We start from the raw sequence: 17,652 nt of genomic DNA, 5'->3' as shown, positions 1-17,652 counted from the left end.
AATCATTGCATGTCGTAGTGTTACGACAAAAATATTAAAAATAAAATGTAAGCACGAGGAACAGCGTCAGAAGGACTCCTCTCCTTCAGTTACCCGTCCTCATGAGTCGTGAGAACAAAAATTATACTTTATTTTTACCATAAAAAGCTTTGTTTGTTTACTTTGAAAGTTTCTATAGAAAAAATAAAAAAGAATGGATAAAAAAATGGATCAAATTTTTAAGTTCAGACTTACCTCATCAATGTTGTAAACGCTAATCTCACTCCTATATATATAAAATAAAGAATGAAAATCATGTTTACTTTAGAACAAAAAATCATTCGAGCACACACATTTTAAAGCGTACCCATTTTGCTTACACTACAAGGGCATTCAATATCATAAAGACCAAATGAAAGCCAACATTTCAAACAAAAATGGTCAAGAAAGCCCCTTCTTTCATTAATCCTCAAAGAGAATCCAGAAAATTGCTTTGTTTCTCTCTAAAGCAGCATTGTCTTTTTTTTACTTCCCGAGCAGAAGGGTCTTGTCTCTCCAATACATTTATTGGGCAGTAAACAAAAAAGCCTAAAACTAGAATTATCTTATATATTACCGGAGTTCGAGCAACAGCAAAAAATATAAGGAAATATAAATAAAAAATATAATTAATTTCGGGACGAGAAACCTTTATATAAGAGGACTCCTATACCACTGATCGCAAGAGTTAATACGAGAGGAACCGCGATGAATTCGGAATCAGATGATATGGTTTTCCTTCGAGTTCTGACTTGCTGGGACTTCTTCTCCGTCGAGTTCTCGCGGAGAAGACTGCTGATACTGTCTAACTGATGCATCATTTGTCTTTGTCCCCGAGCCATGCTCGATATCTGCCAACAAGACCACCAGTTTATTCGTACCCATCTAACAAAAAGGGCTCGGTGATTTCAACTGATAAGACCTGAAAAACTATGATACTGATGTTGTGTTTCAAAAATGATAAACATCAGCGGCATCAGCGGCCGCTGATGTCTGATACACGGTGGGCCCCACATGCAGGTGGGTCCCACCTGTATTAGACATCAGCGGCCACTAATGCCGCTGGTGTTTGTCATCGCTCTTTGTGTTTTAGGCTGGTCTGGCCTAGTTTTTAATAATTATTGTGAATTTCAGATATCAATCTAGATAAAATGCCTATAAAAAAATATAATGCATTTGTGCGGTTAACCGGGCCTTAGAGCCCTCTTGTCTATTTTTAAAAATAAAAACTTAGGAACCGTTCTGGTCTGGTTTCACTTTCGTTATCCGAAACCGGACCATTCTCGTTTCGCGAAGCAAAGGGAATGGTCCGGCGATCCACTCTGTTTTACATCGTTTCTCGGTCATTCTTATTCCACGCCCCTAAGAATACATACCTCTTCGAGAATTGGCAACTCCTTAGAGAGCTGGGAAGAAGAGGTGGAATTGGACATGAAGTAGGATGTTGCATCAGAGCCGTTGCACACTTCGGCTTGAAGCGCTATGTTTTGTTGACTTGCTGTTGAAGGGTTCTTCTTCTGATGTCTCAGCTTCGAGTTCAGCTCTTCCATGTGGATCGTAAACTCATCCATTCTTTCATTCAACGATGTTATTTGTTCTGATAACTGAAAAACAAACAAAAAAAACTAGTGAGCAACTGCCATGGAGGGGAAAGAAAATGGATTCCCTCCTATTTTCCCTAAAAAAATTGGTGGAAAATGAAATTCATCCAAATTCGTATTTGTCTCTCTTTTCACTATCCCATCTTCATTTCCCCTCATATTTTTTCAAGAATTCCAAACAAAACAAAAAAAATTTGATTCTCCCTCAATTTTCCCTTCTGTTTTCATTTTCTTTCAAATTTTCACCTTCCCTCGCATTTTTCCGGGTTCCAAACAGACCTGTAATATCACGATTTTAAGGAGTCGGAATACCTGATTGGCTAACACTGCATTCTCCTCGGATTTTCTCTCGTGAAACCTATGACCATTGTCGGTGAAATCGAGCTTGGACAAGTTTTTGTCCCTGTGTGTTCTGTATGACTGTGACATGCCACTACACGCGATAAACAGATGATCTTATAACAAGCACTCGAGGGTAATATAATCACCTATGCAGAGAAAGATGATAATAATAACTTTATTATTATTATTTAATTACGTCTTCAGATGATTGTTTCTCATGAACCTATCGGACGCTCTAGAGAGTGCTTCTTTTGGGCTTGAAACAAAATCTTCGTCTAAGCTCAGCTTCGTCTTCAAATCCTCTGGCAAAGCCTGCCATAACAACGGTGAAACTGAGAAAATGGTCCAAAGGGCATAGCGATCATTTATATAAAAGAAGATCTGTTCACACCATGACTTCATTCACAAGCTTCTCCAACTGAATTTGTTCAATGTAAGTCCGGGGAGTGTATGAACCTTCCAGACCAAGGGCTTCAGCCACGCTCTTAACATTTGCCCTATCTCTTCCTTGCACCTTTTCGTACATCATCATACACAAGAAAAATTAAAAAGGTCAAACTCTATTACACAAATTTCAACCGCACACAGTATTTATGCGTATATAAATACCTGAACGTACTGGCGGTTCAGTTGTTCTAGCCAATCGAGCTTCACGCAGACCTTGTCGTTGGAAAAGACATGGCTGCTTCTTTTGAGGATAGTTGCAATTGTGTAGCCAAGAGCCATTAGACCCCCAAGAAGCCGTACACTTACTTCGAAAGTTATTCTCGGTGATATCACGAAAGGATTGTCTGTGACCCATTCCTGAAAGAGGGAACCAGATTATATATCATCATATACAAATGATGAGATTTTGAGAATTAAGTAGAGCCACCGAACTCAACAATTTAGTCAAAACAGTACAGCTAACTCATTGAAAACTTTCTGAGGGAAGCTTCGAATGAGATATGTTATTTATTCCAGACCGCACAATAAATCCACACTTTGTGACAAAATAGCCCCAAAGAAAGGTAGCCATAACATAAAAGTAATGTGAGTGTGTGTGTGCTCTTTTAAGCATACCTCAAACATGAGACTATACTTTCCATCTTTATTTCGCATCCTGAGATATGACTGGCACGATTCTGGGTCTTCGCCGGGTGGTAAAAGGTATATATCGTAAGTCTGTTCTGTCGATTCCACAAAGTCTTCAGACAGAACCGACTTCACTTGTTCCTCTGTCACCTTCCTCGCGGACTACACAAAACAAAATGCTCGATTGTCGATTTTCAAAACGAATCTTCTTTTAAAAAAAGACTTGAATGAGCCGTCAATTACTTTTAATATGTAAGTGGGGCTCTGAAACCCCGTAAACGGGTTGAACTTATTTCTGATCTTTATCTGCGCCTTTTGGAGATCCGGCTCGATAAAAGCCTTGTACATCGGATACACCTGTGTGTATATATATATATATATATATATATATATATATATATATAGAGAGAGAGAGAGAGAGAGAGAGATGTCAAGAATTCGATAATTAAAGATCATCACAAAAAGAGGTTCAAGAATGGGATATCAATTGTTATACCGTCTCAGATATTTGATGAATAATCTCTTCCGGCTCTTGGCCGGCACGTTGAATATCCCTTATTACCCTTTTGACAAGGTCGAAATGAACCCCTCCGGTGACCGATACTCGAAGGTCCATCAATGGACGCAATCTTTCGCTGAGCGCATATATGCCTTCTATGATCACGATCCGAGAGCTCGGGACCTCAACGGTCCTGCCAAAATTTCAACCAAACGATTCGATCATATACTTCAGAATCGCTGTCGTATTTTGTATCTTGCCATGTGATTTCGAAGAGCCAGCAGAGGAGAAAAGAACCTGAATCCGACACGAGAGCTAGATTTGAAATCGTAGACCGGGACCTGAGCCTCTTTTCCCGCCTTTAAGTCGTTGAGATTCTGAAGCAGCGTGTCGTAGTCTGTCAAACGCGGATCTGTATTTCCAAACAAAAAATAAAAAAAAATTATCATTGATACGAAATTCACCGAGGTTCTTGGCTCAGTTATCTCATTTTTTATTTTTATTATTTTTACCATCAAAATTTCCATCGACAATTCGACTGGCGTCGTTATAGTTGTCCATGGAAATCACAGCGATGCTCGGCATAAAGTTGACAATCTTTTCCGTGAAAATGGTCTTCCCGGCTCCAGAAGGGCCCGCCAAGCCCACTAATATGAGCCCGTCGTTGTTCTGAGCCAACAATTGGCACGCCCTTATAACCACAAAGAAGCCCTTCTCGAACGACAAAGGGTCGTTAATCGGAACCATCTCGTAGCGATCCAAATCCTTTCTCTTCACCAATTGGACTTGATCTTTCAAGAGCCCGTGCCTTCTCTCCATTGAACCACCTCCAGAGGTATCGTGTGCCATTGTATCGGGATCCAAACTTCTGTACACACACCAAAAAAAAAAAACAAAAAAAAAAGAGGTATGAATTAAGAAAACAAAACTCAATCCCATTATGAAGAACTTATCAAAATATTCAATAACAATAATAATAACGTTTTGACTCTACTAACCATACAAGATTATCTAATCTAAAAATAAGTCTTTTACAAATAATAATCTCTTTCAAGTCCTACAAATTTACTATGTCATCTACTCTTCTTGACAAATAAAATATTAGTGCAAAATACCAGGAACAGTAAAATGTTATAGTCACAAGCTATTCATATGTTGAATTCTACACACAAACACAATAGCAATTTTTTACAGGAAATTCAAAGTTTCAAACTCAAGTTTAACAAATAAATAAATTGAAATGTTCCAGTGAGTTCTAAAGTAAAAGTCACCACATGATTTGTCAGAAAACCTCAAAAGACAGTGCTAAACGTTCAAATAGTACGAATTCAACGACCAAGACAAACACACTTCACCTCAACAAAACAACAAAACTGTCCCAACAGAGTACAAAATAATTAAATTAAATACACTTTTAAATAATTAAAAAAAAAACACAAATTATGGATTTCGCAGATTGCAAAACCAGAAAAATTCACATTAACGCACACAAGAAACAGCAGCGAGGCCTTGTTTGGATCTAAACTTCAGTGCCGTGAATAAACCGCCTCGAAGAGCCATTCTTGAATCACCGAATAATAATAACAGCAATAATAATAATTCAAAAATAAACGCGACGAACGTATGAAGAAAAACGGATCAAAAACTAGAGCAATGTAAGTTTGTGTGTGAATGTAGTGATCAGAGAACGAACCTGTTTGAAAGTTATTTTACGCTAGCTAGGGAGAGAGACGCATAAAATACGCAGCGATAAAATATAAACCAAGCCCAATATTTAACTGGGCGAAGAGACCATCGTATCAAAGTCGGTTTCTGCGATAATATATGTATAAAATTAAAATGTATATAATTATTTCTCGCAACGGAATACGGTGATATATTATTTCCCTGGATTTTCCTCTATTTTTTTTTCTTTTTGTTTTTTGGGAAACGTGAATTCTAGAGACTCTGCAACACTCAAGAGAGAAAAAGAGATACAGTCGACCTCTGATTATTTTCTCTTATTTATTCATTTTTTTATTTTTACTTATAAATTGGTACCATTAAATTTTCGAGACCAGAGCTTTTTATATTAGGGTTTTTTTATGATTTTTTTTATAAGGCTTTAATTTTTTTTTTTTTTTTAATCAAGGCTTTAAAGTTAGAAATGATAATTTATTTTTTATTCGACATAAAAATTCGAAATATTGCAAAATCTTCAAAATAGGAAAGTACGTTTATTTAGAGAATAGAAAAGTGCATCAAACATTAAAAGTATGAGATACTACATTTATGCTTTTATTTCAATACTAATTAACGGAGCAATTAGACTAACAGTTCAATAATTCATCATAATTCATCATCATTACATGGTATGAAGCCGATTCAAACTATGACTTTTGCAAAATAGTCATAGTTTCATTAGATATAGCAAAATAGCCAATTGAGAGTATAGGTTTTCATTAAATTTAATCATGCCTCGATTAATTTTAATTCAGCCTTTATAAAACTTACATTCTGTCTTTATAGTACGTTGTGATTAAATTTTAATCCAACCTAAATTAATCTTATTTGGGCTAGTTTGCTTATAATTGACAAACTATGATTTTTTTTCAAAACCTTAAGTTCTATTGGGCTATATAGCCGCTGGACCCCTTCGATGACCTTTTTATAGAGGGCATATTAAGGAAATACCCAAAACTTGTCTCTCTGAGCAACTCCATTTCAGAGGCCAACATATCTACGTTGATCTAAGTGATTGATTCCTCTGAAACGTACTTCCTACAACCCTGTACATCAAACCGGCTCAATTAGTTGCGTATTTTAATAATGAATTAGTTACAATTTAGTAACTAATACTCAATTAGTTACAATAGTGACACTAAACTCGAAACTTGGTTTAAAGATCTTTGGACTATATTTTCACTAATACTCCTAACATTTCTATGTTTTTGTTATACAAGACGAACTAAATCTTGCAAACCTATCAATGTTTTGCGACTCAAGACGAATTAGTCATGGAAAACGCCTAACATTTCTAACACCGAACACATAAGAATCATCACAATTAAACCTAAAACATTGTCGTTCTTAAGCCCACAAATCATATTTGCTTAACTCTAATTGCAAATAACACTAGAGGAACAAAATAGCTTACTGAGGGCGGCTGTTTTGGGCGAGGCTCGATGACATAGGCGTCAACATCCCATTCGACACTAGTTGTTTTAGAAAGCTTTTCATCGGAATTCTTCAAGGAGGGAGGCTTGCGCTTGGTCCAGGCACCTTTGGGAGTTTCTGCTCCAGGTTTCTTTGACGTTTCATGCTTGTTTGGAGAAGACAAAACTCCAGAAATATGCCGTGGACTAGAAACGCCAATGGATGGAGATTTTTCTTCTTTTCAAGGGTTTACATGCTATTTGAAAGGGCTTATCTTCCTCATTTCTTTTTAGAGTTTGAAAGCGTTGCTGGTTCCTGAATCGCGATGAAAGGCGGGGTCTTTGTCGAGTGGTTTCTGTCGGTTCTCTCGGGTATAGCAAATGACACAAACAAAAGAGAATGGGCAGAGAATGTACATGCAAATAAGAAGAAGGAAATACCTTGGGGCTGGTGGTCGTCGGCATTGATTTATGGTGGCCCTGGGGGTTCTCTAATGGAGGAGATCGCCGAAGAAAGAAAAAAAAGAAGCAGAGAGAGAACAGATCGAAATGGAGTTTTTTTTTTAATAAAAAAACGGAGAAGATGGAATGGCGCGTGTGTAAGAGGGTGTAAGAAGTTTGGTTAAAAAAAAAGACAGGGAAATAGGCTGATAAGAGCATCTTTAATGGTAAGCAAATACCATATTTGCTTAACTTGCCACATAAGCAATTTAAGCTACAACTAATTTAAGCAAATTTGTTCTCTATTGGTAAGCTAAATCACTCTCCTATCTTAACTTTATCCCACATGTCAATAATTAATATTTTATTATTATTTTCTATTCAATTCCCACTTATTAAATAAAATAAAATAAAAAATTGACTCATTTAATTTGCTAAGCAAGGTAGCTTAGTTAAGCTAATAGGTAAAATGCAAAATAATGGTAAGCAACTAACTTACAACTTTTGCTAATTACTAGCAAGTCCTCACAATTGTTAAGCTACAAACCATTAAAGATGCTCTAAGGGTAATTAGGTAATAGTGCATGAGGCTTTGAAATGGCAGGACATAATATGATAAATTTTTTAGTTTTATATATTTTCGTAAACTCTCTCAAAATCACTCATAGTTTGGACAAATTCTCCAAAAATAAAATATCATTAAAATGGAAATAAATCATATTATACTTAAAATAGTCATGGCATGTCTCTGAATTCTCAAATTATAAAATCCTGAAAAAAAAAAAGTCAAGAAAACATAAACCAAAAACTCAATTTTAGCCCAATAATAAAGAATCTTTCATTTTTTTCGTAGTCCGCTCGTTCGTAGTTCTTTATAAACGTTAATATCAATGATTTTGTCAATGGATTCAAGATCGCACACATTAATTACAAATGTTTATATATGCTTATAATAGTTGCAATGTGATACATAAAATTAACACAAATAAAAATAGAAAAGAAATGAATAGCACACTAATTTAAAATAATTGTTTTCAAAGATAGATATCAATGAACGAAATGAGATAGAATACGAATAAAACACAAACATACGTATAAACTAATTTATGGTAGTAAAATATTAGTTTGCAACCACGTAATGAATAGTCCGGCGAATAATTGGGATTCTTCCTTGGTTTGTTAGACTTAGACTCGTTGATAGCTCATGTAGAAAGAACCTCGATTTCATTAACGAGAGAATCATGGTGCTCATGCCATCACCATTGACCCCGTCTCTTTGATAGAGTCGAATCTGATCATATATTCCAAATCCAGATGATATATACTAGTTTATAGCCTTTGGATGGTATATTATTTTTAGACAAAAAAATTTCGTAATGTATAGCGTGTGATATTTCATTTTCGATAATAATAATAATAATAATAATAATAATAATAATAATAATATGACAGTATTACGTACGTGTTCATGTGTGGTTAATTACTCACCCCTAGATTGAAACTTTATTCCTAATTTTTGTCTTGTTATTTTCTAAAATTTCATCACTATCGTAGAATGTTTTGACATGATTCACATTTTATACTGCTTTTCTAATTTATAAAAAGGAAAGCTAGCGAGAGAGATACTTTTAATCTTCAATTTCAACACATACATGGAATTGAATGTACGTACATATGAACAAAAGAATATGTATATATAATATGCATGTATGTGTGAGTGTGACAAACAAATTGACTTCGTAAATAGTTGTTATTTGCCAAGTTCGTACATTTCTTTGATTGATTAATTAATTGCATGATTCATGTTTAGCAAATATTTAAAAGATTTGTAACTAACTAGGTTACTTTAAACTTGTTGATTATTTATTTAAAAGTTGCGAAACGTAGGCTAAAAACAAATTTCATAATTTCATTTTGGTTATTTTACTACACTGCCCGATATTTAACTTGCATGACTTTCCTAAGTAAAAAAAAAAAAAATAAAAAATAAAATAAAATAAAAGATGCTCTTCTGTGGCCTTAGATTGTGATTTAGTCTTTCATTGTGTAGTTCTAGAATCACCAAGGTTTGCACATAAAGGGAAAAAACAACTTGCATTACTGTTTTACCATATTGTCCATTTGTCTTGTCTATTTTTTGAGGGGTACTTTTGGGTATTCCTCGTTGAGTATATTTCATTAAAAAATTTATCATAACTAATCATTCTTCTAATATCTTTTAAGATTATATCACAAATTTCATTTTACTAAAAAAAAACTTATCAGACCGACCCGCAATAAATTAATTAATTAAAAAATAAATTTAACTGTCTCTTTTTATAAGAAGGACAGAATATTAATATTAGACTATTCACTTAATTCCCATTTTTCATTTTGGGTTGCATTTTTTTTGTATTTTATGTATCGTAATACAATATAAAATACGTGATACAAAATCCATATATGGTGTCTAAAATATATATAAATATATATACACATACTAATTAACATATATTTTTAAAAGTAATTTTTATATAAAGTAGCTTAATTAAACTAATTCTTTAGCAAGATAGTCAAAGTTTCATATGCTATTGCATAGTAATCACTTATAATATAGAAATACTAAAATAACTCTTCATGTTAGGATATATATTATTGTGGGGAGTTAAAAATGACCCTTTATTTTAAAAACTTTTATTGGGCCTTTACGAAGTCCAATGCTGGACGAAAAGCCCAATCAATCTCTAGCTTATCACGTCTCGAGATCCAGTTCGGGCCCTGGTTTGGATAAGGATGACTATCCTTTGTCTTCCCAGCGAAGTATTCCTTGAAGCCCGCTCAACACGGTCGAAGGTGAAGTCTCAGTCAAAGCATGCATCCCGCCACAAATTCCGGATCTAGGACGACTTTCACCAAGTAGCAGACGAAATCTTCACCTCATGTCCCCGACGATTCCGTATCTCGCCTAGCCTAGAAATTATCTCCTTCAAAGAGAATTTGGACGATTTTTTACTCACGTCGAACCTTTACTTTTAATCCGCAATTTACGATCAAGTCTATAATCTTGAGTTCGCTGAGTATATTCTTTTCCAGTGACCTCGTTTATAATCAAAGTTCAGTCAATACAACAATTCATTTTCTGTTACTTATGTTTAGCCAGATTCATTTACGAAGTATTTTGAGATCCATTTAAATATAAATCGAATAAATACTTTATCATATAGTTTTCTTCGTGATTGTTGAGTGCTAGGTTTTCGACATCAACAATGATTTCATTTAAAAAAATCGTACGTGATTTTGATCAATTTCTTTAGTTTCCAAACCCAATTTCGGTGAATCAATCATTTTTTGAATGGTATATTTTGATTTTCAAGTCCATCAAGTTAAACCTCGCCTTCTCCGTATCATAGTTCTTCTTTTCCAAGCTGAGCATGGTCCCGAGAAGATTCTCGCACACGTTCTTCTCTATGTGCATGACGTCCATGTTGTGCTTCAACTCCAACTCTGACCAGTACGACAACTCATAGAAGATGCTCTTTTTGGTCCAATTCAAATCGCAATCATATCTTTTTGTTTGCCGGCATGTTAGCCAGTTGTCGTGCAAGAAACACTAGCCAATACTACAAATGTTGGATTATACAACCCACTTTCTACAACGCTTATGACAAGCGTTGTAGAAACTAAGGATTCTACAACGCTTATGACAAGCGTTGTAGAAACTTGGTGTTTCTACAACGCTTATGGATAAGCGTTGTAGAAACACCAAGTTTCTACAACGCATATGGTTAAGCGTTGTAGAAACTTGGAGATTCTACAACGCATATAGTTAAGCGTTGTAGAAACCTGGTGTTTCAGATTTCCCACAACGCTTTAACAATCCGTTGTAGAATCCACGCCGCGACGCCATGTGTTTTATGCCGCGGCGAGAACTTACTACAGCACACAGTGAAAGCGTTGTAAAAAAATGTAATCCGCCGCGGCGAAATTCATCTCTCGCCGCGGCGGGTGGTTTCTACAACACTAAACAAAGGCGTTGTAGAAACTCGTCGCCGCGGCGAGTTATATATCTTGCCGCGGCGAAGATAACTCGCCGCGGCTAGAAATATTCTCCGCCGCGGCGAGTTGGATACCGTGGCCAAGCAGTTTTTTAAGAAACTGTATCGCCACGGCGATTGAGGAATCTCGCCGCGGCGAGACGTTCCTACAACGGGTATAATATCCATTGTAGGAACATTTTGCCGCGGCGAGGTTTTTTAGGTTTTCACTATAAAAGGCCGTTTTCAGTTTTTTTTCTCATTTTTTCCAATACCCACACACGAGACAACCATTTTCGGCCGCATCTCTCCAGTTTTTTTCTTCCAAAATCCCTCGCCACGTCCTCGCCGCCCCAAAATCTCGCCGTCGCCTTGTCCTCGCCGCCAACTCTCTCTCGCCTTGTCCTCGCCGCCATTTTTCTCTCGCCGAGTCCTCGCCGTGCTTCCTCTCGCGCCTCTCTCTCTCTCTCTCTCTCTCTCTCTCTCTTGCCGCCTCATTGTAAGGTATGATTTTAAAAGTTTTTTAAGGTGGTTATTGATTTAATTTCGTGTTGTTGATATGGATTTCTTGTTGTTTACCCGAATTGCATATAGTTTGATTTTTTTAATTCACAAATTTAGGGTTTTGTTTGATTTTCTCTTTTTAGAACAAGAAATTAGGGTTTAGGTTAGTGGAATTTGAATGAGTGAATTTAGGTTAGTGGAATTTGAATGAGTGAATTTAGGGTTTTGTTGATATGAATGAATTTGAATGAGAATTTGAGTTAAATTGAAATGTCTGGATTGTGTTTGACATATTGTTACATAGGTTAGTGGTTAAAATGGTTATGTATATTAATGTTGAGATTGAATTGTTTATGAATTTGTGATTGATCGAATTGTTCATGAATTTGTGATTGGTCGAATTGTTTATGAATTATTTGTGATTGTTGGAATTGTTTTAATTTGTCATGTTTAAATATATATTCTTGGAATTGATATATAATTTGTTATATGTTAATTGTAGAATTGTTTATGATTATATTTTGTAGGAGCTTGAAAATGCGTCGAACTAAAAACACGGCGGGCTCCAAGGCTCCGAGCTCTTCCATAGGTCAGAGTAAAGGAAAAACCAAGCGACCTCGTCAACAGTCTCCCGAAGAGGAATACAACTCGAGTATCTTTACTAGCAAGGTCGCGGAGGAACGCTACGACAAAATCTTGCCGCGTAACATTATCCATGAGAGAGGATTCAATGTAAGCAATACGTCGGATATAGGAAAGCTAATCCGCAACATCATAGTTGGTCATGATTGGGGGAGGTACTGTGATGTACCCGAGTTCGATTCGAATGTCAACTTCGTGTACGAATTCTACGCAAACTTGCCGGACTCCCAAAGTGATGTTGTGACGGTCCGTGGGAAACCGGTTGATATGAGTATCGAAGCTATCAACGATCTTCTTGGGACCCTAGATGTGCCTTTCGAGAACGAGGGCTATCGAGAATGGCTAAGAAGTTGCAGCCATCAGGAGATGTCGCGGGTGTTGTGCATTCCGGGAGAGGATTGGGTCACTGAAAAAGGAAAAAGGGTACTCAAGCGTGACCAACTCACCAGGATTGCTAAAGCGTGGATTTACTTTGTTTGCGCTCGTCTCTATCCGATCAAGCACTTCACCACTCTCGACGAGGATCGTATCCAGGTGTTGTTCTACATTGTTAAAGGCCTTTCCATTAACGTCGGTCGATTCATCTATACTTGGATGAAGAAACTCGACTATACTAATGAACGACACGGTTTGCCATATCCGTCGATCATTACCGGCCTTTGTACAAATGCGGGGGTACCACGCTCGAAAAGGGATACCATCAACAGTCCAATGGGGCCTATTACGGATTCTATTATCGAGCGGTACAAGATTAAGGAGGATCCACAAGCGGAGGAAGCGAAGCCCCTATTGCGCTTATCAGCACCTCCAGTAATCGACCCCGCCACCATCGACTACATTGCTCATTGCTCCAACTATCTCATCGGCGGGTTCCAACACACGCAACAGTACATGCACCAACAAGCAGAGTATGGCGTCTCTCACATCAATCAATTGAACGATCTCTACTCTCGGTGGGACATCAACCAAGAGAATCAGGTGTTATTTCCTCCATATCCTCAGTACTCCGACTATCCGTACGCACCACCACAGTGGCCACCGCATATGGAACCTCCTCAATATCCGGCGAACCCACCACCACCACCACCGAATGACGAGTAAATTTCACGAACCAACAACACCAACTCTTCCATATAAATTTCAAACTCTTTTTAAATTTAAGTTTCAGTTTAAGACTCGCTTGGTTTGTTTATGTTTATGACTAGATTACTGTGTTTTATTTGTGTGTTTGAGACTTCAGTCTTTGTTTGAGACTCGTTTGGTGTGTTTTATTTCATATATGTTTGAAACTTGATGTTATATGTTTAAGACTAGTTTGGTTTGTTTTATTGATTGTAGAAATTTTAATTGAATGATCATTTTTAGTTGGAGAACAGGTTAAATATTGGAAAAAAAGTGAATGATTAGGTGGTAGAGTTCTTCTTCGCCGCAGCTAGGTACCTTTCTCGCCGCGGTGTGACTATTCTCGCCGCAGCACCGTATAGTCCCTGCCGCGGCGAGTGCTCTACGCCGCGGCTAAAATATTACTTCGCCGCGGCGAGATTTTGATTTTTTTAATACCGAGAGTCTGTGTTTTTTAAGAACTTGTCTCGCTGTGGCGAGGTGATATTCCCGCCGCGGCGAACTAACCTCGCCGCGGCATGGACTATACGTTGCCGCGACGAGGTATCTACAACGCTTGTTAAGCGTTGTAGAAAGGTTCTCCCCGCGGCAGGATTTGTATACTGCCACGGCGAGATTTTGTTTTTTTTATACCGAGAGTCTGGGGTTTTGAAGAAGATATCTTGCCGCGGCGAGGTGATATTCCCGCCGCGGTGAACTAACCTCGCCGCGGCATGGACTATACGTTGCCGCGGCGAGGTTTCTACAACGCTTGTTTAAGCGTTGTAGAAAGGTTCTCGCCGCGACAGAATTTGTATACTGTCGCGGCGAGATTTTGTTTTTTTTATACCGAGAGTCTGGGTTTTTAAGAAGATATCTCGCCGCGGCGAGGTGATATTCCCGCCGCGGCGACCTAACCTCGCCGCGGCATGGACTATACGTTGCCGCGGTGAGGTTTCTACAACGCTTGTTTAAGCGTTGTAGAAAGGTTCTCGCCGCGGCAGAATTTGTATACTGCCGCGGCGAGATTTCGTTTTTTTTATACCAAGAGTCTGAGTTTTTAAGAAGATATCTCGCCGCGGCGAGGTGATATTCCGGCCGTGGCGACCTAACCTCGCCGCGGCATGGACTATACGTTGCCGCGGCGAGGTTTCTACAACGCTTGTTTAAGCGTTGTAGAAAGGTTCTCGCCGCGGCAGGATTTGTATACTGCCGCGGCGAGATTATCCTGCCGCGGCGAGAGTTATACTCAGCCGCGGCGATGTCGGAGAAATGTAATTTTAATGTAAATGACATTGTATAGAGAAATTTTGAATGAAAAATAACGTTGTCCACAGGAGAATAACATAAAATCCAAAATGAAAATACATTATCTAAATGTTCAATATCAAACAAAAATAGGATCTATATCCTTACGAAGTAGATGTGAAACATCGTCATCATCAAAATCATCAATCTCTTGATCAATTGGCGGTAATCCTGATGTGAACGGAGGAATGTTAGACATGTCTTCGTCTTCTTCTTCGTTACCGTTTCTCGCTTTCATATGAACCACTAACGATAACTCAGGATTTGCTGGATCCGAAACATAAAACACTTGACTTGCTTGCGAAGCCAAAATAAATGAATCATTCTCGTAGCCAATCCGTCTAAAGTCGACAATTGTAACTCCTTCATTATCAACTTTAATGTGATTATTGTCTGCCCATTTGCACTTGAATAATGCGACTCGCAACCCGCAATAATCAAGTTCCCAAATATCTTCAATGTATCCGTAATACTTCATAAAAGCATGTTTTGGATTCTTATCTTTTGCCGACGAAACATGTAAAGCTTCGGCAAACAATGTAACACCACTATTTTGTACGGGATGCTTGTTGTCTCGTTCTCTTGTGTAAAATGTAAAACCATTAACAGACCAAGCAGTGCACCTTGTAACCATTGAGGAAGGCCCGCCAGATAGTTTACTCAACGTAGATGAATGTCCTGCCTCTTTAAATAAGCGTTTTCCAAGCCAGTTTTGAAACAAACGGTTGTGCTCTTCTTGCAACCATTTTTCATTTCTACCCTTCTTTGGATTATTCACTCTCAACTCATTCAAATGAATATCCACAAATGGCGTGACCTCGGAAACGTTGTGTAGCGCATGAAGACTTGCTTGCTCCTATTCTTTTCGGTTGACGATCGAATAAGTACCTATGAGGAAACGAATACTTAAAAATAATGTTCATATATAATTTAAATAAACAAATAAAGTGTTAAAAAAATACCTGTAGATAGAGCTTTTGAATCAAAATTGGTATTCTTGGGTAACCCAATTTCGTCTGTTTTAGCTAAATACTCAGAACAAAACTCAACCGACTCTTCTGCTATGTAATTTTCAACTATGCTTCCTTCCGGCCTATTGTAGCTCTTCACGTAGCTTTTCAACACTTTCATATAACGTTCGATTGGATACATCCACCGTAAAAACACGGGCCCTCCTAATTTCACTTCACGTACCAAGTGGACGGTTAAGTGGATCATTATGTCAAAAAACGAAGGTGGAAAGATCTTTTCAAGCAAGCACAGAGTTTTCACCAATTCTGACTGCATTAAATCCAATCGAGTTGGATCGATGACCTTCGAGCAAATCGAGTTAAAGAATACACATATATTTGATATTGCAAACCTCACATCTTTTGGCACAATTCCTCGCAAAGCAAGAGGCAACATTTGTTGTAGCAGCACATGACAGTCGTGCGTCTTCATTCCAATAAGTCTCAAATCTTTCAAAGACACGAACCTCTTATAGTTTGACGAATGACCTTCGGGGACTTTAATAGAAGCAAACCAGTTACACAATTTCTTTTTCTCCTTTCGATCTAGAGTGTACTTTGCCGGTGGTAATTTTGTTTTTTTCCCACCCCCCTCATCGGGATGCAAAATGCTTCTTATATTCATCTCTTTGAGATCCAATCGAGATTTTATTCCGTCTTTCGATTTATTTGGATCATCAAGAAGTGTACCAATAAGCGATTCGCAAACATTTTTCTCGATGTGCATAACATCCAGACAATGCCGGACGTAGTGTGTCTTCCAATAAGGAAGGTCGTAGAAAATCGATTTCTTCTTCCAAGGATTCTCTTTGAACGATTCTTTAGTACTAGCACTCCGCTTTCTTTTCCCAAGCACTTCATTGACGTTTTTAACTATCTTATAGACATCTTCACCAGACAAAATTCTAGGAGGGGGTCGTTCTTCTGAATTTCCATCAAATGCTTGTTTCAATCTTCTATACGAGTGATCTCTTGGTAAGAATCTTCTATGACCCAGAAAAACAGTTTTCTTACCATGCTTCAAACGGATGGAAGATGTGTCTTTCATGCAAATCGGACAACCAATCGAGCATTTCACAGAGTATCCTGACAAGTTTCCATAGGCCGGAAAATCGTTAATAGTCCACATTAACATTGCCCTTAAGTTGAACGAATCTCCACGGTAAGCGTCTTTAACTTCCATCCCTTTCTCCCATAACATCTTCAAATCATCGACCAACGGTGCCAAATAGACATCAATATCATTTCCTGGTTGATTCGGTCCTGAAATCAAAAGCGTTAACATCAAGAACTTTCTCTTCATACATAGCTTTGGAGGGAGATTGTAGTTCACAAGTATAACCGGCCAAACACTGTATTTACTGCTCATCATGCTGAACGGGTTCATTCCATCAGAAGCTAGACCAAGGTCCAAATTTCGAGTATCAACACTGAAATCCTTATACTCTAAATCGAATGATTTCCACTGTGCAGCATCAGCAGGATGTCTCAACATACCATCATCAATACGCTTTTCGGAGTGCCAAACCATGTTCTTCGCGTGTTTGACACTATTAAACATTCGACGAAAGCGCGGAATTGGAGGAATGTACCATAACGACTGAAATATATTTAACGAAAATCAATAATAAATAATGAATATGAGCTACATGTATTTCCTAATCAAGTGATGAAAATGTACGTACCTTAACTGGAACTCCTTTAACCCCGTTACATGGAATTTTACCCTTCTTTCACCGTGACTCTTTGCACGTCGGACATTCATCTAGATCTTCATACTCGTGTCTATATAAAACACAATCATTTGGGCACGCATGAAATTTCTCGTACTTCATGCCTAATGTACCCAAAGTCTTCTTTGCTTCATACATACTTAAAGGTACTTTATTGTCTTTCGGAAATGCCTCTTTCAGTGTTTCCAACAATAGAGTAAAACTAGTATTTGTCCAACCCCCCGACGCCTTC

At 37.7% G+C, this 17,652-nt stretch overlaps 1 protein-coding gene across 3 annotated transcripts; it reads right to left on the bottom strand.

Annotated features, from left to right (window-relative positions):
• Positions 1 to 404: 404 nt before the first annotated feature.
• Positions 405 to 5,552, bottom strand: LOC149402627 (inorganic pyrophosphatase TTM2-like). 3 transcript variants are annotated; one of them, XM_089609533.1, is made up of 12 exons: positions 5,228 to 5,552; positions 4,047 to 4,399; positions 3,832 to 3,946; positions 3,532 to 3,727; positions 3,279 to 3,392; positions 3,024 to 3,197; positions 2,571 to 2,765; positions 2,353 to 2,475; positions 2,158 to 2,273; positions 1,932 to 2,052; positions 1,395 to 1,622; positions 405 to 869 (listed from the first exon to the last, which is right to left on the bottom strand). In XM_089609533.1, the coding sequence occupies exons 2-12, from the start codon at positions 4,381 to 4,383 to the stop codon at positions 648 to 650; spliced, it is 1,941 nt and encodes a 646-aa protein (XP_089465659.1). In that variant the 5' UTR covers positions 4,384 to 4,399; positions 5,228 to 5,552; the 3' UTR covers positions 405 to 647. The 3 variants fall into 3 exon arrangements, with proteins under 3 accessions (XP_089465659.1, XP_089465657.1, XP_089465658.1); XM_089609531.1 differs by having other exon boundaries at positions 4,047 to 4,402; positions 5,228 to 5,551; XM_089609532.1 differs by lacking the exon at positions 5,228 to 5,552 and adding an exon at positions 4,806 to 4,824 and having other exon boundaries at positions 4,047 to 4,402.
• Between the last annotated feature and the right edge of the window lie 12,100 nt (positions 5,553 to 17,652).

Source organism: Urtica dioica, chromosome 3 (genome assembly GCF_054948205.1).
Source record: "Urtica dioica subsp. dioica isolate 48M chromosome 3, U.dioica_male_clone48M_v1_H2, whole genome shotgun sequence".
In the NCBI taxonomy this organism is placed as follows: Eukaryota; Viridiplantae; Streptophyta; class Magnoliopsida; order Rosales; family Urticaceae; genus Urtica; species Urtica dioica.
Note: the sequence above shows the minus strand (reverse complement) of the source record. Positions and strands in the feature narration are given on the sequence as shown.